A 24042-nucleotide genomic window follows, 5' to 3' on the forward strand; every position below is an offset into this window, starting at 1 on the left:
AATAATTTGAAATATTATGGTTTTAAGGATACTGAACTAAAATTTATTTCTTCCCACTTATCTGATCGTAAGCATTCAGTTTATGTAAATGGTAAACAGTCAAAACCATTAAATATTAAATATGGTGTGCCTCAGGGCTCTGTGCTTGTACCTCTTTTATTTCTGGTCATGATTAATGACTTGTGCCCCAATAAGATTACTGACTGTGTCCTCTATGCGGATGATACTACTTTCCTACATAGTTCCCCCCATCATTCTGATGCGATGAATAGAGTTCCTATTATACTTAAAAAGGCAGTGGATTGGTTTACTGCCAACAATCTCCATATGAATCCCCATAAAACTCAGCATCTTCTATGTACTCTAAAATGTGCTACACTCGATACTGTCCCTGTGAAACTGCTCGGATTTTATTTAGACTCCAAGTTAACATGGAGTACTCATATTCTATACATTAGGAAGAAACTTGCACGAGCCTTATTTCTGCTCAGAAAATTGAAATTATATGTTAGTAAGGACTACTTAATTAATGCCTACTATGCATTCTTTCACTCACATATTACTTATGGCATTAGACTTTGGGGGCATGCATCTGATATTAAGCTAATCTTTGTGATGCAGAAAAAGGCAGTCTGTACCTTATCTAATTCATGTCCACTTGAACACTGTAGACCTCTCTTATTAAATTTAAAAATTATGGCTGTCTACAATTTATATATATTCTATTCATTAGTTCATGTAAAAGAAAATACGAGTATGTACTCCACTAGGGCTGACGTTCACAGCCATAACACCAGAGCAAAGTCTAATATGGATTTTCCATACTGTAGGCTAGATAGGACTTACAGAGTTGAAGGTCTACCTATCAAATTGTTTAATATGCTTCCAAAATCTGTAAAGTCAGCCCGCAATGTAGTGTTCCGCAGGGTGCTGCGTGATTGGCTTACCTCCAGTCCTTTATACTCAATAGAGGAGTATTATGAGCTTGACTTTACTAGCCTAAAATTATAAGGTCTAGCGTGAGTAGAATACTAGGTGTATGTATGCAAATATTTTCAAGTAAGTATTTTATGTGATTGTATATTGTGCTGTATACTACATTATCTATGAACAACTGTATTTTCCTAAATGATGACATCTACCATATGTAAATATGATTATAAGATGAATAAAGTATATTATATTATGACAACTCAAATATTTAATCAGGTACCTGTACGTACATTACTGTTTCCCAAAAATGTGCTTAAATTCTGCAAAGCAGAGGTATTTGAGGTTGATACAAATGTGTGCATTTCAAGAAATAATTATTCTATTGGTGATCTACTAGTTAAGGTACATCTTGGACGGACACAAACTACTAAGTGGTAGAGCAGTAATTCTCTTGCCACTCCCAATGAAATGCAACCTGACCTCCAACACAACACTATATCCCTTTTAAATTATGCAATCTTCCTTCTTCCCTTTATTCCATCCAACATCCCTATCCTATTCCTACCCCTTCCTCCTTGAGGAAGTTGCCTGACATTCTCTCCTCTGTCACAGTCTTCAACATCCGTTTGCCAATCAAAAGGCTCTGCATCCATCTTTTCTGCCTCCCTTGGACTTTTCCAAATAATGCCCTCTCCTCTCCCACCATACCTAGCACATCCTCCTTTGTTTTCCTTCCTGTCCACTTCATCTTTTCTATCGTTCTTCAAAACCACATTTCAAAAGCCTCCATTTTATGCCTGCCATCTTAGTCCAACAACCATGTTTCTGCACAGCGCAAAAATACATTCCATAGCGAAGTTTTGAAGTGCTTTTTTTTAACATCCTTACTTTATATCCCTGTCATCCATAGCCTCCTCCTCATGACAGCTTCTTTATCTAATGCAATTCTTCTTTTTTTCTCCACTAATTGGAACATTTTGGTACAAAACCTTCCAAGATCGGTAAAAGTTTTCGACCTACTATAGTTTATGAACTTCTATTTTGATATTTAACTTAGTTTTCCCTTTCTTGAAAATTGTTTAACCTTTGTTTTATCTACATACATCTGTCTGTATCTCGCCATTGAGTAAGCCTGGACCTAGGCTCTCCTCATCTACATCATATGTATTCTCTTTCTATGTCCAAGCTTGTTTGCTGGCCTGATGTCTTAAATCTACAGTTCCCCTATATATTCCTTCATTCTCTCTTGAATCTCTTATGGTTCAAATATAATAATATTTTTCCTGACCCTTCTCTGACTGATATCGCAGAGTTTCCCTTCTTACTTCCTGCCAGTGTTTTAACCATTCCATAAAATGCACCAATTTAGTCTTTCCTCTGTAAACTTTCCATATCCTCACACTGTCTTTTCCAACATACTTCTTTTGCTATATTTATTACCCACCTCAGTTTATTACATAACTTCTTTACACTTCCTTCTACCTAAGTATTCATTAAATTCTTCCATTTCCTCCTCTCCTCTATCTTTTTAATCATCTCATCCATAATCCATCCTTATCCTTGTCATATTTAGAGTTCCCATAGTTTAATTTGTGGTTTTCTACATCCCTTTTTTGATGTTCCCATTTTTCCTCTATAGTACCCAGCTCCCTAGACCTCAGTCATAATTTTCTCCTAAGGCTGCTGATACTCCTTTCTTGTTGTTTCTGTTAATGTGTCTTTGTTCCATTTCCTGACCTGCCTTGTGAATCATATGCTACACTTCATTATTACTATGTTATAGTCTGAAATTGTGCCTGCTTCTGGGAAACTGCAAATTAATCATACTGTTCCTAAATATGTGTCTAGCCATAATATAGTCTAACAAATATCTTTCTTAATCCTTGGGTATTTCCCATGTCTACTATCTATGCATTTTGTGGTGTCTAAACCATGTGTTCAATATGATTAACCCCTGTCACCAGCTGAACTCCATTGCTTTCTCTCCGGTGCCATTTCTCGTCCCTAAATTATAGTCTCCTCACCACCCTCTTTTCTTTTGCCTATCATTACTCTTCAATCCCCCAGTGCCATCAAATATTCCCTCCTAGGAGCATCTGCAATTATGTCACCTAAGAGATTGTGTACCCTATTGACTTCTTCCTCCCTATGATTGCTTGGTGTCATGCATAATGATATATCTGAAGAAGAACCAAGATTGTTGGTTCAGCTAGTTCAGCTTTTATTTCTTTTTCAAGAAATGTGAATATGAATTTTTATGAAAATATGTATTTTTTGCTCTATTTATGGTGAAACCAGAAATCGCTAATTCATTCTCTTGCAAAGAGTTAATTTTGGCAAATGTGTACTATGAAAATTCCATTGATATGAAATCTAGGTATCCAATATATGATACATTAAATTCTATTACATTTCAGATGATGGTAAAATCAATTCTCTCTCAAAATATTTCTAATAAAGATACATGATATATGATGCTTCTATGACATCCTGCAGCACAAAATTTGGGATAAAATGTCGTACACCAAATAACATATTTTTAAATTTATCATAAATGCCATATCAGGTATTATTTAATATCTAAATGGGCATTATGCAATACCCATTGGGATAGAGAGATGAAGAAAATTAGATTTTTGAAATCATTTTTTAATATGATGGAACTTCTTGTAAAATAGAAATAGTATCGGCTAGTGCACATATAAACCGGGGGTATTTTATAAATTTGCATAGGAATGTAGTAACACTTGTCTGGAATAGACTCTTCAAACCACAATTGTGCTCAAAATATTCATTAAAGATCAATATCAATTTCTGTCCTGCTCTGCACTTAGATCATGTCTGCTCTTAAAGTGGACAAGCCACAGATGCAGGTGATCACCAGGGAAACCTAACTTCCGGGATCCACAAGCGAAACCACTACTGTTTTGAAAATACCCCATTGGAGATAAATAAGTATTTGCAGTGTCTGGATACAAATGTGGGACATATCAGTGAAATCCTACATTAAGGCTTATTTAGACAATATTCCATCACCAAATGCACACACATCAATCATGTACATGTTCAGGTGCATTAAACTGGTTGAGTGGCTAAATATTATGAATCATTACCTACTCCATCAAATAAATCCATCTTCAGGCCAATGCAATAAATGGAGATATGTGTGGATGGATGAATGGAAACATTCAATAGAAAAACTGATTGAATTACTTCAGAGAAATTTTTAAAGTGCCATAGCATCTCCATTGGTATTCTTACCTCTTTTGACCTGGCTGTTTCAAGGAGACTGCAATGCTTTTCCTCACTAAACTTGAATGCTTCTCTGAGGTAGCCATACAGCTCTTCTTTTTCTTCCTCACTGTCATCACCAATCATGTGAATTATTTCATACAATATTTCTGAGTAGAGCTCCTCCAACTGGAATCATTTGAAAGACAAAAAAAAAAGGAAAACGCCATTTAAAAATTTATATTTATAGTATAAATGTAATTATGAATTGTAACTTTTGAAACTATTAAACATCATGAAAACATTTTTCTATTTAAGAGAAAATATTTTGCAGAAAGTGTTATTTTAGAAAAATGCAATAAAAAGCTATTGTTTACTAGACTCTTGAGCTTAGTATGAATAAACCTTGTACGCTTAGAGGATTATATCGCAAAACAGCTGGCAGCGATACCAACAGGGGTTATAAAATGCAAAAATACCATATATCAGAGAGTATAGCTTTTACCAATTAGAGGGATACAGCTTAGATGAATCTTACCTTGAAATTCATTTGCATCCATAATTGTCATTTCAAGGAACGATCCTGATAAACAGTAAGATGACAGCTTCCTTAGAAATTAATCGGACAATGACTCAATAAATTACTTCTGATGAGTTAATGAAAGGTAGAAGATTCCAAATATATCAGCATTAGGCCTTCTGATTTATTGTTTTTATGATTATGTTATTTACTCGTACTCATATCCAGCCATGAAAACTGGGGAAGCTCTATATACAGAGACCCAGCACTCATAGAACTATCAATCATTAACATCTTCAAGGATTCAATATTTGCCAGATGCATCAAATAACATTATGTTTATGCTTATAGAAGAAACTTTTCTATACAAGCCCTCCAACAATGCATCCAGATTCATTTTTACAGTGATTTATTTGTATATGTATAGTTTTTGTAGAATAATAATAATTTCTCCTCAATGAAAGGTACAAAAATATGTAAATAAACGATGAGCTAGCTCTCATAGCAATAAATGTTGTATTGAGTCCTGGAAGTGGCGGGGTTTTCCAGTGGTATCCCAATCCCTACTTGGAGTGCTATGAGGAAAGCACTTCCAGTGGAGCATGCCATCCGTCGGATGGGATTTTAAAATGTGGACTTATTGGTGCATATGGTAAAGAGTTGGCTATCTGCCAAAGCCAGAGTTCCTCCCATCCTTTGTCCATTCCTTGTACATCCTACTCCAACTGAATTGCTCATATATCCCTAATGGTGCAAATGGAATTAGCTTATGGTCATCTCCCATTGTAATTACTCCTATAATTGTTTTGCTTATTTATTTTGGAAAAAATAATATTTGTTTTGAAACTAACTACAATAGAGAAAATAAAATAATGAAGCAAAAGTCAAAAACTGAGGTGAAAAGGAAAAGTACTTTTGAACTATTAGGCTTAGAATATTAACGGTGGTTAGTCTGTCTGCCCATCCAAAACCTACGTACTTTTAACCAGTAGACTACTTAGCAGAGTAGCAGTCCTTCAGAAAAGCCAATAGGCAAGTGCGCCCAGCAATATTGAGCATTAGAATACCATTTATAATGTTTTATCACTCAAAAACACTGCCGTTACTGGATTATTTTTCGGAATTGTTAAAGTAAAAATCTTCATTTTTAACGGATGCTGACAACGAGAATTGAGAAGAATGAATCAACTCTTACAAAACCGATTTTATATTATAAGTAAAAAACTTTTCTACCCATGAATCGGGATTTTTTAAGGATTATATGATTACATAACGGGAACAAAATATGAGAAAAATTCAGAGATCAATTGTTTTCCTGCCATACAGCAATACTCCTCGAACATTGATCCGGTCAAACTTGGGCCACCCACGAAATCTTTCGTTCCGAATGCCTTAAAAGCCAATGCCTATGCCTTAAAACATTTACAAATATATCCACCCGTTAAAAGGCCTGTGTTTATTACAATTCCGTGTCGATTCAGGAACGTTTGGAGAAAGAGTATGGAGAGCTAGCCTTAGGGCTAGGGTTGGCCTTTCACTATTGTACACACTAGTCTCCTCCACCCTAAAGGTCCTGAACCGCTTCACCCAAACGGAACGAAAATACGGTCGATTCACGCGCAAACAGTCTTGACATTTTCAATTTCCCCGGCTTAAGCATTTCCTTTTAAATATACTCATGCTCCAGAACTATTTTCCCTGAACATCCGAAAACAGGCAAACGTTCAGGACTGGGTGTGGTTCGTCAATTCATTACAAGCGTAACTAATAGCAGCAAATTACCCTTGCCTATCGAGGACGTGGTTAAGGAAAAACATACGAAGGAGGTCATTTTTCTACGACTGTGACGACTACGACGTGAACAATAGCAGCAGAAGAGGGAAAAAAACGAGAATCGAAGGATAGGCGGCCGTACGGAAGGATAATGAAAATGATTACTGATACGGAAGAATGATGACAGGCCGAATGAAGAGTGGATCGATGTAAGACAATGATAAGGGATGGAAAAGAAAAACTAAGCAGCATTTTCAGAGGTAGTATAACATAAGTCCATGGTGCGAGAAATAATAAAGGCCATGGCGTCGGGATTACATTTGCCGAGTTCTATATTTACAAATGATAAATACTAGTAATTTACTTCAATATTTTTGTATGTACTCGTAGTTCCAACCGCGGTTCCAACGTCAACACGTCATTTCCAAGACATGATTATAAAATAACATGCAGGCGTTGAAACCACGATCGACAATATATAAAAATCGTGTGGAAAATTAGCAAGCATCTTTTATTGATGATGGATAGTAAGTAAAAAAACACCAGTTGAAGGAACTTTGGAGAATGAATAAGTTTGCAAAGAAAAAGCTTGCTTTGAGGGATGTTATATAATGTACTGTATAATAATATACACCGGTACAAATAGTATTCGATTATGTGCCGAAACAGGTGTAGTCGAAAGTTGCGGACAATTATGAGGGTTTTCTCGGAGAAAATATTGTCATTAGACCAAAGAAATATATGAATGAACACCACAAAGTGGGATTTCAATTTGAAATTACCATAAATGTCCGAATAAATTTTAAACGTCCTTAGCGATACAACTTAGTAACGTTTCGACTGAAACATTGCACTTAAAATCAATTGGGTTAAACGTTAAATCTCTAGGAATTATATACATAATAACTTTATGTGACATCGAGAAACAGTGATATCAATTTCAGTAATCGTTGTTGATGTTGTGGTTCGTAAATGCGTCTTGCAATATTCATGGACGTCATAAAGAAAGTAAAAAATTATCCTTAAAAATATTATGCTAAACTATTTACAAAAATTTACGCATCTATCGTTCACATGAAGTACACAGGCTTATTGTGAGCGATTTTTCGCACCGTGACACGGTTTCACTAAGTTTCCTGATAAGTTGAAATTAAAGATATTTTTCATTATTACGTTAATGCCAAAGAGTGATTAATTTTAAAGAGAACATTTGGGATCACTAAATAGAACTCCTAGTGTTTAAACCTAAATCCTTCAATTTTTACATGTATAGAGAAATAGACTTGAATACAAATATTTTTTCCTCCGAGATCTCCGAGGACCCTCTACATGAAATGTTTGCATGCACTCCTACTATCGTCGCTACAGAGGAATGATAATTGTAATTGAATTAAGATTTTGTTATCAAGACTTAAGTTTATTTTTAACCATAAATTTTGTCAATAAAATGATAGAGGATATAGACAATTGATAGTTTTTTTTAAATGCTGATATTTATGCCAAGTTTCATTTTTGACATTTTATATTATATGCATTGTATTTCACAATAATAAAATAAGGAAGATTGGACTTGCAAATTTAAAAATCACCATCTTATAAAATCCTTGGTTGTCTACTTTGATAGCGGGAAAGTGAAACAATCGAGGAAAGTTTTGAAATTTGATTTGATTCTACTTGATTAAATATTGAAATTAATTACAATTTATGAATATTTCGTATTTCTCGTATTTGAAATCGTTCTCATAGTAATGTCATAATAAATCAACGGGGTGGAGTCTATGTTTTGAGTTAGTTCATTGAAGAAAGACTGTTGCAGTAATATAACTTTTGACGCCAAGCTAAATGTTGAGGAATAAGACAAAGTTTATTTCATTCTCCAAGATGAAAGTTCGCACGGTTGAACCCGATGCTATTGAAAAATCTTATATTTTTATACACATTGGGGTTCACATAACGGGGGCTGTCGAATATTCAACCTGTCGCCGTGATCTTTTACGCACAATTTGCGGTTCAGTGGAAACCTGAACCCATTTTTCGCGCTTGATGTAATGTAGAATTATCGCACAATATATGATTGAAGATAATAATCAAATAAATGGAAATTATAATATTCAAAATATAATTATAGAGACATATTTAAGGTTTCCCTAAAGGGTCCTTACGTTTTCGTACGGCTAAATATGCTCGAATATGAAAAATTACATTTTTTGTTGGAGATAACCCCATGACTTTCCAAAGCATTTTATATTTCCAGCAGATATGCAACAGCAACTCTGTCTTTTCGTTTCCTGTGGTTAACGGCCTCTTTAAGATATTTATTAGATAAACAATCAGTGGAACCATGAAATCAGACAAGTATTTTTTCATTAAATTTGTGACCAAACAACACATCGTTATCACAAAACACACGTATATAATAGCCGAATTTGCTCCTAAAGCTTTTCGGCCTATGGATTGATACGTGTATTCATACGAGGACCAGCTTCCAAGGATACTATACACTTAGTATGACATACGCCTGTGCCCACGTTACTTATCTATTTTCTAACATTATTTCCCGTAAATTGTGACGTTTCTAACATTTTCCCCTCTTCAGAGGAAAAAATTGTAATAGTACTTCAGGGCGGTCTTTCGGCCATGATTTCCAATTACAAGTGACCCACGGTTTTTAAGATAGAAAATTATTGTTTCCAAGGACTTACGAGTTATTGGCAATGTCGGTTGATACTATAAATTCACAGTTATCATTATGTTTTACTTATCGTTTAGAACAAAACTATAACGGAACTATATGAACTGCAAATAGAAAAATAACAAGGGAATCATGGATTATGGACGAAATGAATAGAAAGATATATGAGAGAAGGAAACACAGAGTTACGTAAGAGGAAGTATAAAGAGTTGAACCAGAAAAGATGCAAGAGAGGTGGAAGGAATATAGAGAACTGTACGGTAAATACATAAGGCCAGCAAGGTTAAACATAGAAAAAGAATATGAGTTAGACGAGGACAGTTTAGGTCGAGGCACATTAAAACGGAGATAGGGCATTAAGGAATTTAAAATCAAATGAGGCCACGAGGGCACAAAAAAATTCCCATGGAACTACTCAGTAGATTAGGAAAAGGTAAGAGGAGGAAGGGTTGTAGGGTCTAATTCATAGCATTTATGAGATTTTGTCGTAAAACTTAGATTAGTTCCTATAAAAAAACATGTAAAGGCAACCATATGTAGACGGTAGAAGATACTCCATAGTCTCGCCCCAAAATAAAGACGACTGTCTATCTATCTATGTGAGGAAAACAGAACAATAAATTAAATTTCGCACACACCTAAAGTGGTTATCATGATCATCAAAATGAGGATGGAGAGCAGGGTAAATGATTACTTAGGAGATGATAAATTTAGGTCCCGGAAGGGGAGAGGCGCGCGCGGTGCCATAGCGAGGTCACTAAGACGAGTAGGGAGGCCACTCGTAGGTGGTAACAATCAGAAGGTACTTGTTTGTTTCGCAGATTTCGAAAAGACATTTGATAGAGTGAATTGGGCAGAATTAATGAATGTATAGCAGAAGATGGAAGTAGATATGAGGGATAGGAGACTTATCCACAACCTGTATGTATCCCAGACAACTCAGGGGCGAGTGGCGGATGGAGAGTCCGGATGGGCAGTGTTGGGAAGGGGAGTAAGAAAAGGGTGTCCATCATCACCCTTACCATTCAACGTATATGGCAAATATGGAACACATGGTTTAAGTGGCATGGGAAGAACCGGAGATGGGAATGAATTCGGTGGGGAATACATAACATCAGTTAGGTTTGCTGATGATCAATATGTAGTTAGTCAGTCAGCCAAGGGTACAAATGCAAACATTGCTGAGTGCATCGGAAAGTCAGTGCAATAATTATGGGATAAGAATAAACGTAAATAAAACGAAGGTAATGCGGTTTTCCAGAAAGAGAAAGGCTAAGACAAATATCAGAATAGGAGCTGATAAACTTGAACAGGTGAGACAGTTTACCAAACTAGTAAGTGTTCTGGACCAAAATGGTCAAATTAGTATGGACATCAAACGTAAAATTAAGTTAGCCAAAGAAGCTTTCACAAGGAGAAGAGTATTGATAACACGGCCGTTGGGCAAGGATGTTAAGAAAAGGCTCGTTAAACTTTGATATGGACTGTAGTTTTGTACGGCGCGGAAACATGGTCATTGAAGCAGGATGATAGGCGTAGATTAGAACGTTAGGCAGGCGAGGAAGGGGAAGGAATAGGATAAGGATGTTGAACGGAATGAAAAGGAGAAGAAAGGAAGACTTCGGAATTGAAGAGGGGCTTGTGGCAGAATGGGGTGACTGGTTATGTTTTGTTAGGAGAGACAAGGGAATCGTTGCTGTGCAATTTGGCAGTTTGTGTCCATCCAAAAACCTATCTGAACCGATAGATTACCGTTAACAATTTTAAAAATTTTGAGAGAAAGCTTTATTAACCAGACGAAAAGGAAACGTTAAGCAAGAGATATTTAAGTCAGAATACTAATAGAAAGACAACTCGACATGAACCAAAGTAGCGCATTAGAAGTAGCACATTCTTCAACGAGTTTCGGCATTGATCCATATATTCTGAAATAAAATTGATACCTATGGTACCTCAAAATATAGCAGCTTTTAAAACTACGAGTTTATTACTTTTAAATCTGAGAAACTTTTAGAGTATATTTCGTAGTTTTCAAAATAAATCCTATAGTCTAATGCTATCTTATGCTCATATGAGCCATGGTACCTCATCACTAATGACAAGAGAAAATACTACTCTTCGTGGGTCTCCCTGAAATAAAAATGGCTCTTTAGATTTTTCACAGGGGAAGATCCAGAGGCGACTGCCTGAGAGTGCGGCCTATACTGTTACGAATGGAGGGAGACGTAAAGGGCGGAGGGTTTAAACAGTGAACTGTCAAGCACGCTCGCTATATTTTGGACGATTCCTTTAACGTGGCATCTCTCGAGATATTTAATGGCACCTAACCCACGGATGGTGAGCCTCATCCATCCCGACAGGTTGTTCAGTTCTGTCTCTACAAAGATTTCAGGGCAACGTGCATTCCCGGTTTTATTCCTAGGAGTCCCATTGATATTGTAATCTAAGCAAATAGTACCCACTTCAAACAAAAGGAAAGGATTTTTTACGCTTTGACGTTGTCGTACATTTATGAAAATCACAAAGAGCAAATATTTTATCGTTTAAAAGCGTATATTAAGCTAAAATCAGTCCATAGATTGTTTTGAAATCACTTTATACGGTCCATGCACAAAATGTAGCGTGGGGAAGAATGATCGTCACTCATTGCGAAAAGAGTTTCCCCTGGAGTGAGTTAAAATGCTGAAGTTTGATCCACTTCTCATTTTTCTCAGCCAAAGGTCCAAGTGTGGTCTTCAGGATTCGTAACATCAATTCAAAACAATATATAATATGATAAATGCACTTCATTTCTCCTTCTTGAAGCAATCGTCTCTTTAGAGAAAGTAATTTTAAAAGAATCGTTTACACACTCACTGCATTGTCACGAGCCTACAAAGACGGAATTAAACATGGGAGAGTAAGACCTCACATACTTACAACTAATTAGGTGCTTAACACAAAGGTACTCACTCCAATTGAAGTTGTAGGCGCACATTCTTGCTGAGAGCTCATGCCCGCATCGCCGAAAAAAAAGCCTAATTGAAATGGTTTGGCGCCAAATGAGAGATTCTCCTTCACTTGGCTCACTTCAAGTTGGTCCCTTTCCCAAACTAAGATGTGAAGGACCCGAGAATTATGACAAGCCTGTGCCAAAAATTGGCTCGTGAACATCTTTTCAAATGATTGACAATTTTACAAAAAAAAACAGGTGATGAAATTTAATTTTTTCAACCCAATCAAAAACATCAATAATCTATTAAACCGGCAGAAAATCGGCTTTCCTTTCGTAGGGATTTATCACTATCATATTGCTAGCGATATAATAGAGCCATTTCCGTTCAGCGAAGAACCTTCACAAGCCTAGGTCAGCTGAAAAAAATTTGTCTAACATTTGACAGGTCTTAGAAGATTACACGCCGACCTGTCAATTATCCATTATCTTTACAGAATCTATAAATTTTGAGCCAAACATATGATCTAAAAGATGACATTGAATCGTATCACGGTTCGATAGAAGTACGCTCGTATAGAAGAACGCGATAAGTAGCGGGCGACGGAATCGCATCAAAGCTTCCGTTTCCTCCTTGTAAATCACTAATTTTTTTATAAATTTCAGCTCGTAACTAGGCCTTGACACATGTTTTTTGACAGTCTATTCTGAGTGCTCCACTCGCAAGTTGGACGCCACTACGAACGACACAAACGGCGCGTATGCAACAGATGAGGAGTACAAATTGGAGGATTTTTGTCGTCATTCTCAAAACTACACCCACCTAAGGAAATTAAAACAGCATATTTTAAAGAATCTGGTTACGCAGGTGAATTTATTTCTGTCGCCACACGTAGAACCTGGATATTTCGGAATCCTTCTGGTCAATTTTGGATCGTGTACAGAAAATGTCTCACGTCAAGTGAGGTCATGAAATACCTGTGGGGTCGTCTGATATAATTTTAAGATCGTAACCTTCTGAATATCATTCATCCACTTGAATCGGCTTGGATAACATAATGCTTATATAAAGCAATCGTTAGAGAATAGCTTATGATGAATTTTAATCCAACCAATAGTAAATCTGAGATGCATGCAAAATAAAAATATTGTAAAGACCCTATTCTTTGTCTTTCAACTACAACAATGACAAGCATTGGGGTAAATTTAGTAGGAACAAAAGACCAGTGTATGTAATGGAAGAGAGTATTTGTTTATCGAATGAGAAAATCCACGGTAAGCAACATTAGATGTGACAAATCGTATCCAGATGCTTCATTGACGTTTGCTTAAATCATTTGTAGGAATGAAGACATGGAGGATTGACGGTTAAGTCTAAAAATTATCAAAAACTCAAATTTTTGCAGGTAACATACCATGAGTGCCTTTGTTTTCAACGAACTTATTCCTCTGATATTAACGTCATTGATATTAGGCGCCTTTTAGCACCTACGTGATTATTGGGAAAAATAATTGATAGCAACGCATTTATACACGTATACATGCATACAAGTGTATTTTAGGCCTTATAACCGGTAACACGATTAGAAATCTGCTCTCTACATTTCATAAGGGCTGGGGAGAAGAAAGACTTAACGCATGATGAAGCTCTTTCGCAAAGAGTGCAAATGAGAGTTGAATTGACTCACCGTCATATTTCTCACATACTGCTCGACTTTCTTCTGAATCATATCCTTCTTTATTCCACGGAGTGTCCCGTACTTAATCATGGTGTCCGTCTTCATCATTGTAATTCACTTCGCAGAGAGCCAACAAAGAAGCAAATGGCCAAATAACTGGCGCTGCACTTGAACCAAATTTTTGTCACACTCCGAGAGGAGACACGTTCGCCGCGTTCACTTCACCCATAATGGAATTAGGCGAAAAACTTAACTTGACAGAGAGAGAGAGCAAATCTCGCTCAGCATCAGTGGTACTCGCAGAGATGAGGGAAAAATACACCCGAACACCTGATCTGTATTTATCAACCCAGGCTTTCCGCGGAAAAAAACTGTTTCGTTCCCTCCTGCCGCATGTATTGTCACTCAAACGTATTTTTTCGAGAGTATTCCGTCTTCATCGTCTGGCGAAAAACCTTCGGGTAGACATGTTACATTCACACATGCTGATTATAGATTCATCTACGTAAAGAGCCAAATTTGTGCGTGTTGGACTACTAGTTGGTGCTGCAAAACACAAATTTGGATCAATTCGCGAGATGATAAGTGCTCACAGTCGGGAACGTGTAGGGCATGAAACCGGCAAACCGCGGAGGAAAGAAACCGGTGTGAGATCGTGGAAAACGACAGGTGTTTCACACGGAGATCCCGAACCAAGGGTCAACCATAGCACACCAAGGGCCTCGCACTGACGCCCGCGAAACCCCCACGCACCGGGACACAATGGGTAGGGAACAAATGAAAGCGAGAGGGGGGCAGACTCTGTGGAGGGAAGCGACCGGGGTTCCCGTGTGGTGGTAGGAGACACCGGGTAAGAAGAGCAGGAGGGTCACCCCGGAGTCGGCGGTGGCGTTGCCGCGAGAGGAAGACGGCGGGCAGCAGGAAGCAGCGTGGTACTTCACCACCCGAGGGGGGTGGGCGTGCCAAGTGCGGCGGTGAACGTGCGTGTCCCGGCGGGGTCTGAAATCCGAAGAAGAGCGAGGAGGAGAGGCGTCCAGCCAACGAGTCGGGGTGGGGGCTTCGCGCCTCTCACCCCCCTGCCACGGTCCTTCCCCCCCTCCGCCCTGCCAACCAGCATCTATTCCTAGAAGGGTCCCCCCACCCCGTGCGCTCCTCACTCCCCCCCTCCTCTCCTCTCTTCGCCCCCCTACTCCGTCCTCTTTCCCCTTTCTCTCTCAACCCCGAACACACCTAATTCCTCCTCCCTCCCTCTCGCTGGTTCTCCTCCACCCCTAGTAGCTTTTCCCCTCCCTCACCCCCATGGCACGCAACTTTTTTTTACCCCATTTGGATACGCGCCGAAACTCCTCCCTTATCACCTACCTCAACCTATTTCGCAACATATTCGACGACCCTATCCACCTCCACAACCCAGCCACCCACGCGACGGTTTGCTTTCTTCCTCCGCCGATCGGAACCGTGTAAGAGGTGTGGGAGAGGGGGTGGAGGACGGTCGGCGAGGTTAGGCTGCCCGAAGTGACACCCATGGATTGCGGGTCGCATAAGCCCCGATACAATTCATTCGTCTGCTTGCGGTTCTCTGTACGTACACATTGGTGAGTAAGCCGAGTTCTGGAAATTAACTTGAGCGACGGAATCTACCTCCAGAGTAGATTTATGGATCAGATACTAGGATACTGAAAGGAAAACGCAAGACAACTCCACGCATTATGTATACATATCCATTAAATTGAAATTAACAGCATTTTAAACTAGTTTCCCTTCAGTGTCGAGGGTAGAAAATACTTAATAAACATGTTCGTGTTAACCAGATGTACTTTTTTAAAAATATTCACGTAATTTAAAGATCGAATAATGTATAGAAACTGGAACTATGTTGGTGTGAGAAATTAGGAATGCCATTTATGTGGCTAATGAATGTTTCAACGTTATACTCAACTCGACTAACTTGTACCTGATGATGACGCCTAAGCCTTGAAACTAGTAGTACCAAAATAAAGAACAGTGGCAAAAATATATTGTGTTCCTCATTCCATGAACGTGAACTTCCACAAAGTTGAGCCAGAAACCATCGAATACAATCTTCTCTTGTTGGAGGCACCACTATTCACACGACTGCTACGGAAAAGCTCAGATACCACAAATTTTGTGCAAGATGGATACCGAAAATGCTAACAAACCAGCACAAAGAGCAAAGAATGTTGAGTGGATGAGCATTTTTAGACCGCTATCGAAAATACGACCATTACTTGACCCTGCACCTAGCAATAACATACTCTTCTTACACTTGAAACAATGGCTTGGTGGACAATGGCTTGAAGACAACGAGGAATTCAAGGCCGCCGTTGTCAACTGGCTTAATTCCCATGCAGCAAACTTCTATACTGAGAGAGTAAAGAAACTGGTGGAGATTTACCAAAAGTGCTTCAAAGTAAATGGCGATTATTTAGAAAAGTGATTTGAAAAAAGATTTGCAGGAAGCTAAATTCATCAATAAAAACTTTTTCCAACGAATATATTTTGTATGCCCGAACGCACCAAACTTAATAAATAACCCCCGTATATAGCGACTAAAAAATAATAAAACTTAATTTTCTATGTTGCATGATTGGTGTTCAATCACCCCCTGCAACACACATTTGCATTGGCCTTCAGGGTACCATGTAGTTGTACCATCTTAAATACTTCTAATGGAGGTATATCGCAACTCGAACTTTGTGCCTGAAATTCTTCGCGTCCAACCCAAAGGCCACCGTTTGGCCCTCCTGGAAAGATTTGTCTGTGAATTACCTGTGGAAGAAGGGGTGTGGAATGGGTTCCATCCCATAGAACCTAAAGTCGGGCTTTATCCTCTGCCAGAATTCACGATCACTGGAAGAACAGAGGGGGAGCCAGTTGGAAAGATAGAAGGGGATATTGGATCGGGATGAGATGCCTTAAAGAAAGGATGAAAAACAGACGTCAGTGTTTGAAAAATGGCCATTCATCCACTAGTGTTCGCTCCTACAATTTTTTTCCAAAATAGCCTTTGTAGAACGCCCGAACGACTGATTTTTGGTTAAACATTAAGGATTTCACCCACAAAGATATACGGGAAGTCTATTAGAAGCTCGCCATTTCTATATCAATAAAAGAATAAAGGCTTATTGACTGCATCACTCTCAAGACCACTACCCACCTTTCCCCAACCTAATGACGACATATATATCCAACTTTCCCAATTATCTCCTTACTTTCCCAAATCTCCTTTCGGGTCAGTCCCACAAATACCTCTTCCTCCTACGGTCGCCATTTTGCAAAAGAATAATGCCACGCCAACGTCGATACGATTAACAGCAATTATTGTGAAAAATTAGTGCGATATATGTGTATATATATATATATATATATATATATATATATATATATATATATATATATATAAAAGGTTTATCCTTAAAATTATAGATACATACACATTTGTTTGAATGGTTCGAATTTGCCAATGATTTGAACGAACTAATACAGGTAGTTTTTTTTTACATTCAACTAATGCTATTTTTTTTAAATCACGGTTTCAGCGCGCAAACTAGCTCCACGTAAAAATATATGTGGAAGAACACCGCGGCTTTCTCTGGCTATGTATCCCTCGGACGCACCCATCGGATAAGCAAACACGGGACCCATGACAAGGTACGGAAGCACATTGAGGCCAGCGCGACCTGGAATTGGTGGGGCGACATTCCGAGTCACGCTGCGCCAAAATTCTCCCCGTCCACAGCCTCCTCCCCTCCGGCCACTCAAGCGCGGATGGTCCTCTTCCTCCCTCAACGGAGAGACGGCCGAAGAGAAGCGAATGCGACCGAAGAGGACGTCACAAGATCCCTTCCCCTCCTTCCGTCTTAACCCCCCACCCCGTTCTACTTGTCCGCACTCCGTCGTCGCGACACAAGTTAACGGGAACGTCCCGCCCACGGGCTAATTGTTTACAAGGAAGTGCGGAGGTGACGTTTCGAGGAGAAGGGGTGTGGAGGCGACTTGCCCGTGGTGGACCGATTGGTTTATTTCCGTTCCTCGAAGTCAAATTTATATTTACACGGGAGGAACCCCCGATTCGGAATCGATAGCCATTAACCTCACTCATTGCCATAGCACCCAATGGAGGGTTGAATGATTCGTCAGCGGGCGGGGGGTGGGGGAGAGAGAGTCAAGGAACGCCTGGTTCTTTCCTGCACTCGTCCCCTCCTACATTCCCCATCTTTAAACACGTGGGTGTTTATTCGATGATACAGCGGTTTGTCCTTGGGGAATTGGTGCGGGACCAGTGGTCTAGGAGGCCGGCAGGGGGAGGGAGATGAAGCGGAGATGGTGACCATCCAGAATTTTGCTTTTGGATTTAACTTCCACGAAATGAACAAAGGGCACGGTACCCTTTATTAATAAGGGCGAATATCTTGAATGCATCACGCGACTTAGATGGAGTGATTGCTTTACCGGGAAGAGGAAAGTTCAATTTATCTTGACCCTACGAGATTCCAGTCCATCCAAAAAATATTTGCGCCGGGGCGACGCCAGAAAATTGCATACACATGTAGACTACATCCAAATTTGAGGCAATCGAGTTTGGATGGACATAGAAGAGGGATGCGAGCCTTCGAAGTGACAGAGTCGGGTGACCATAGCTAGATTACACCTTCGGAAGGCCGGGCGGATTTTTGGCCAAATCTTATAACGCGCAGGTACAAACGTAATCGAATGTGTCCGACAGAGCCGTCACGCTACGCTGGTTATCCATCTACAATAATATTTTATTGACTCTCTTAATATGGCGAAAAAGAACCAATTGTCATATCGTATAAAATAAAAGAAACCTCTACCTGAGCAAAACTATACATGTGAATGATATCTATAATTGTGTACATTAAAAGCATACATTTTCGTTCACAATGAATTGTGAATATTTACAGTGAAATTCATTGCGTAACGTTTCTTAATTTCTTAAGTACGTAGAGAGATTTCTTCGTTTACTTAAAATAACGCGTAGAACTTGCTGATAACCTTGCAAATCGTACATAAATCTACGGTCACACAATCGGCTGAAGTAAACTATAGCCTTTTCGCCTGTTTATCTCTATGAAACGTGCGTTCAAACAAGGAGTGCGAGTCCAAAAATACCAGAAATTTACTTAAATTGAAAGTATGTAATTTTTGTTTACAACATGCAAATAATGGAAGGAGGACTAAGAGGAAACTTTATTGGTAACCTTGTAAACCTTTATTTGTAGTCAAACAATTCCTCAAACTTCAGGCAATTTTCTAGTCACATTCCATTAAAGTGCGATCGTATATTTATATTGTTTCCACACATATTGCTAACTCATTACTCGTAAGGGCTTAGCGAAAAAAATACCGGTGCCTGGGAATATATAGCATGTGCAATTTTACTCACGTATGAGACTAAAATCAATCAGAGTCTTAAAAAATGGTGTTCACTGAAAAAAGATGCGGATAATAAGAGGAGTGATTGAAAAGCGGTATTGGAATTGGATAATGAAGACATAAAGACCGAATGGAGAAGTGAGTAAGGTGCAAGTGTAATGGAAAGTAGAAATGGAAAAGGGGGAACATTCAACAGGAGAAGAAGACCCAGATGATTTGAGCACACCTCGAGAGACGACCATTCTGTCTATTAAGAACCTACTTGAAGAAAGAAATATGAATGATCTCTAAGAAAGAAAATCGAGAGATGAATGCGTAGACCGAATAAAAGCGATGTGCGTCGAAAAATCTATTGGGCAGAAAAGACTGGGAGACCGCGGTCAACCCCTAAGAATGAACCAATGAATGAATGGAACTTCTTTTTCAAATCGCAATTTACAATTTTAATATCTCCCATTTAGATTTATGAAGATCATTATATTTCCAGCGGATTAGAGCGTATCTTGCCAGCTTACCACAATTATGATTGACAGCTAAAATATATTCTCGTTGAAACATTATATTTAAAAATACTAAAGGCTTCTTCTCTTTCTTCTGAGTGAAATCTATTGACCACAAGAGACGAATACGACATTTATATTAGCAATTCCGTCCGAGGATTTCACCCCAGTGTGATAAACGAAAAGGGAAAACTTGTATGCCACATCACTATGAGGATGAAGCTTAGTGTCTGAATCGGTAGACCACAGCTAATCAATGTATTTTAAAAATAATCATTAATAATAAAACGTCTTAATTGGAGCGAGATTGAGACTCGATAGTTCGATCTTCCACCTGAACCCTAATTAGTACAAAAGATGGGGATATCAGCAGTAAAAGTTAACACGTGAGCAAGAAGTTATTCCCCGGAAATGTTATTATTTTATTCATCTATTTCAGGAAATATGAGAGAAATAACATTTGGGCCAGCCAATGTCAATTCCGTCTGGCATAAACTGCGAATCAGCTATATTGATTAATGACGGAAATTAAATGCACAGTTACTTACCGATTAAATATTATAAATTGTTTATTAAGATAACTGGAAACCACGTGCAACAGCTTCTTCACGAACTACTTAATTGGGTTTGAAACCCGGCCATGAAGAAAGAGCGCGTCATGATTTATCGAAACCGTGGTGCACATGGACACTTAGAGAGCATCTTCCAAATAGAAACAGTGCCATCAATGGATGGAAACCTTTTTGTAAAGGCGAGCTAATAAAATTCATCCAAGACTTGTTTTCCGCGAAAGAGATAGAGCGTGATACAATGTCTACACACTTCTGGCCAACTTCCCCACCAACACTTCCTAGGCACGTGCGCGAATAACTAAGCCCATAGTAGTTATTTAAGTCCTGACGATACAAAGCGATCTCGTCAACAACGGATGTTTAGAATCTTTTTATTTACAAAACATTCAAGGAATAAGAGGTGGTGACTTGAACTCCACTTGGTGGAATACAACATTCGTTGGAAACCAGAGCTCACATGATCCGAATCTGACATAAACTACATGATAAACTTCCGAGGCAAAGGCGAGCGCCAATCAGCACTTATGTGCGCATCGCTCAATTCAAAGAGGAAATCCATTTGTCCGGTGTAGCGAATGAAGACTGATGGCCTCAATTCCCTTCTAATTCAACCCGCCCGGGAGAACTTCCTCTCATCGACCCTCCCAGACCCATCTCCACATGCCCTGCACTTTTCATAGCAACCGAATAAACGAAGTCACATTAATTCATGTGTTCCAGAACCCTCTGTGTCAATCAAAGTCGAAATTCCAGGTCGAAAAATATTTCTTTTGGACTTGGAGGCTTCGTACTTCAGTTATTACTCGCCTATAGCTACGGGCACGGTTTTTTTAAGCAAAGAATATGGGGATAGGGTAATGGAATCCATTCCCCTTTATCTTCTCCCTTCTCAAAGGCGGGAACCATCTAGAACATACACCGTGTTAACTATTTCAATCTCCCTTAATCATTTATGTGAGCATATAAAAATCAACCATTATGCATAATTACAATTTTCTTCCACGCAATAGCAACGAAAGAATGAAATGAATACATTATTATCATTTGAAAAACATTGAGAATTCATTGCAAAGTGTTTATACCCAATAAACTCGTTTACTTTTCTAGCATTATGGAAAATACAGCGAAACTGAGAGGCGAAGAAATAAAATATACCTTAATAACCCATATTTTACAAAAATCCCAAGGGCTTATCAGGTTAGTTAAATTCTTGTGGACGCCACAGCCACAAACACGAAATCAAGCCGCCACTGTTCCTCAAATACAAGTGAAATAATTAACTTAAGGCCCTAAATAGTGCATGCATTAAATGTGAATTACATCACGAAGCGAAATTTCATTGATGATATGAATGTTTAAAACAAAGGCTATATCCTTGATTTAAATATTGCCACCCGCATTTTTTCGACCCGGTTTCTTCACGAGGTACTACAGATGCGTATTGTAGTAAGTTTCCCCTTCAATGAGCTCATTATCTTCTCTTTCACCGCTTTCGCTCCAGCCGCCGGATTCTTCAAAATTATAACTCTCGAGTCATTCTTTAATGCAGTTCGGCGTACAATTCGAATGTGTTTCCCCAAGTCGGTTCCGATTCTAACCATCATTGACTATTGTGGATGGCAAGAAGTACGGGAAAACCAAAAGAGAAGCGTTAACTGAAACTGGTGATTAGGGCATGAAAAAAATAGAAAATCCTGAAGATATTCACTGAGACGCATTGCATAGAACTCAGAAACAGTGGAGAGCAACTTCAATCCAATTTTAAAACTCTGAGATGGTGAAGTTGATGGTAAAAAAAATTATCTGATCAATCTATCTGGAATGATTTTGACGGAATAATTTATGAGGTACCAATGTTTGCATGAATTGAATTAATCGACGCGTAATTTGCTTCATATAATGGTTATAGTTCAGAGGGGTTCAGGCTTGAAAATTTTTCGGTCATGAAGGTCCACCTACACAGTTGAAAATACTTTTGGGACCTGGGAGGGAGAGATACGAGAATGCTATGGTTTGCCTTATGTACGTGAGTTTAAGTTTAGAAAATATGGCTATTGTTCTTCTAAAAACTAGATAAGTGTAAATCCATTCGGCGGTCGGCATCCTGAACACACTAGACCGTAGCCTATGAGCGGGTACCACGAAAGTGAATGATTCAAAACGCATCGAATTTAATTTCGCCCGGAACGGTTCTCTTCCACTTCGTTAAGGGGATAAATTTTCCCGAGCAACTCGAGAACTTTCACACGACCCTTGAACCCAGTTAAAAATTACAAGGTTAGACATGCCGACCTTTCCCGGAAACTTTGCTCACGTCGCTTTCCGCTAATCTGCGTTTCCATTTTTCTAGCAAAAGACCAGTTCGCTGAAACGGCTCGCCTTGGACACGCATAAAAGATTTAATTCAATCATCATTGTGGAATTGAAACGTGAGCTCATGGTTACTATCACCATACTATATCTAGCAAAAGTCCGATTCGCTGAAATGTTCCATCTTGGGGGCGCACCGCGAAGTAAGTAATTCGACAGTCGTTGCGGAATTTGGACGTGAGGTCATCGCTTTCCTCGCGCTGCCGTAGTTTAAGCAGGCGCCGCTTTCTCAGAACGTTCTGCATTATCAAGTGAATATCAATTGGTTAACCTTCAAGAGCTCCCCGGATCGGCACCCTTCATGTGCTGGAGTTTCCGGGAGGATGAGAGGACGAACCATCGAGTTGCCTCTTTCTCCCCCTCTCCTACGACTCCTTACTTACGAAAGTTCTTAAAGAGCTCCTCGTCTGCGCACGAGAGTATATTTCATGATATTACTCGGTGGCAGGTGATGGCGCCGGTAGACGCTTGACTTAATCGAACAGATATTGGGGGACATAATGGAAATTAGTTCAGGAGAAGAGGATTTAGAACGCCTTTCTTCAAATTGAATAGGAGTCGATTGTTTTGGACCTTGCACAGAAGGATATTATTATTATTGGATTGTTTGCCAAAGATATGCATATATAAAGATAACCTAAAGCCGCCGGTTTAGTTGAAAATAACAATAAACGACCAGAGTGCGCCGCATGTATTGAAAAGCCTGTGATAAGAGCAGCTGTAAGTACGAAGGTTACGACACTGCCTTGCGGTAAACACAAATTGTATGAGTTTAATATGGAAGCAGAGAGAATAATTTCAGCCCCGAATGCCATTCGTAGATGAGGCCGTAATGATAGCTTCAGAGTAATTGACTCCCGGACACCGAGTGAAATTGATTCACCCTCGTACAATTCGTGATCACAACCGTGGAAAACAACACGTGCGACCACTCTTTAACTCCCTGTAAAATAAAAATGCTCCCTAATACCTATGCTGTTTGATAAAGTCATTCATGATCCCAATGGTCGGTTATCTCTACCCGGTGAACTCCCCATGCCACAAGTCGCTGACGTGACTTGCATTGTAATTTGTGGATGTGACATCTCACGACCCTCACAACTAATTATCGAAGTACCATCATAGATTTCTCTTCTACATCCTGTACCACAATTCGAGCTTTTCACGTTTCATCCAAATAACCATATTATTCGAAACAATAAAAACAGCAAAAGACCCCGGCGCCTCTGAGGAGACAGAGAGGAACTCACGAGGGTGCGAGTCTAAGGGATGGAAAGGAGGAAAGATATGTGAAAGCAAACGACCTTCACTTTACTCCCTCCCGTCGCCCCACGGACATCGTCTTCTGCCCTTTCCTTTCCGCTGGAGGGCGGAGGAGGAGGAGTGTCCGAGCACGTGGCGGAGGTGGAGAAGAGCGCATGC

The 24042-nt window shown here is 39.2% G+C and overlaps 1 protein-coding gene across 4 annotated transcripts in view; it reads right to left on the reverse strand.

The window, feature by feature from the left end:
* Nucleotides 1–24042, reverse strand: part of stac (C2 and C2B_Munc13-like domain-containing protein staccato) — a 148673-nt gene that overhangs the window by 21950 nt on the left and 102681 nt on the right. For 3 of the 4 annotated variants that reach the window (XM_071591591.1, XM_071591590.1, XM_071591592.1), the window contains exon 3: nucleotides 4195–4353. In XM_071591591.1, the coding sequence (XP_071447692.1) occupies nucleotides 4195–4353 (159 nt within the window). Of the gene's footprint in view, nucleotides 1–4194; nucleotides 4354–13769; nucleotides 14728–24042 lie in introns of those variants that run through there. The other variant, XM_071591593.1, reaches the window with a different exon arrangement.

The sequence above is a fragment of the Hetaerina americana genome, unplaced genomic scaffold (assembly GCF_022747635.1).
Source record: "Hetaerina americana unplaced genomic scaffold, ioHetAmer1.1.p SCAF_5, whole genome shotgun sequence".
Taxonomy (NCBI): Eukaryota; Metazoa; Arthropoda; class Insecta; order Odonata; family Calopterygidae; genus Hetaerina; species Hetaerina americana.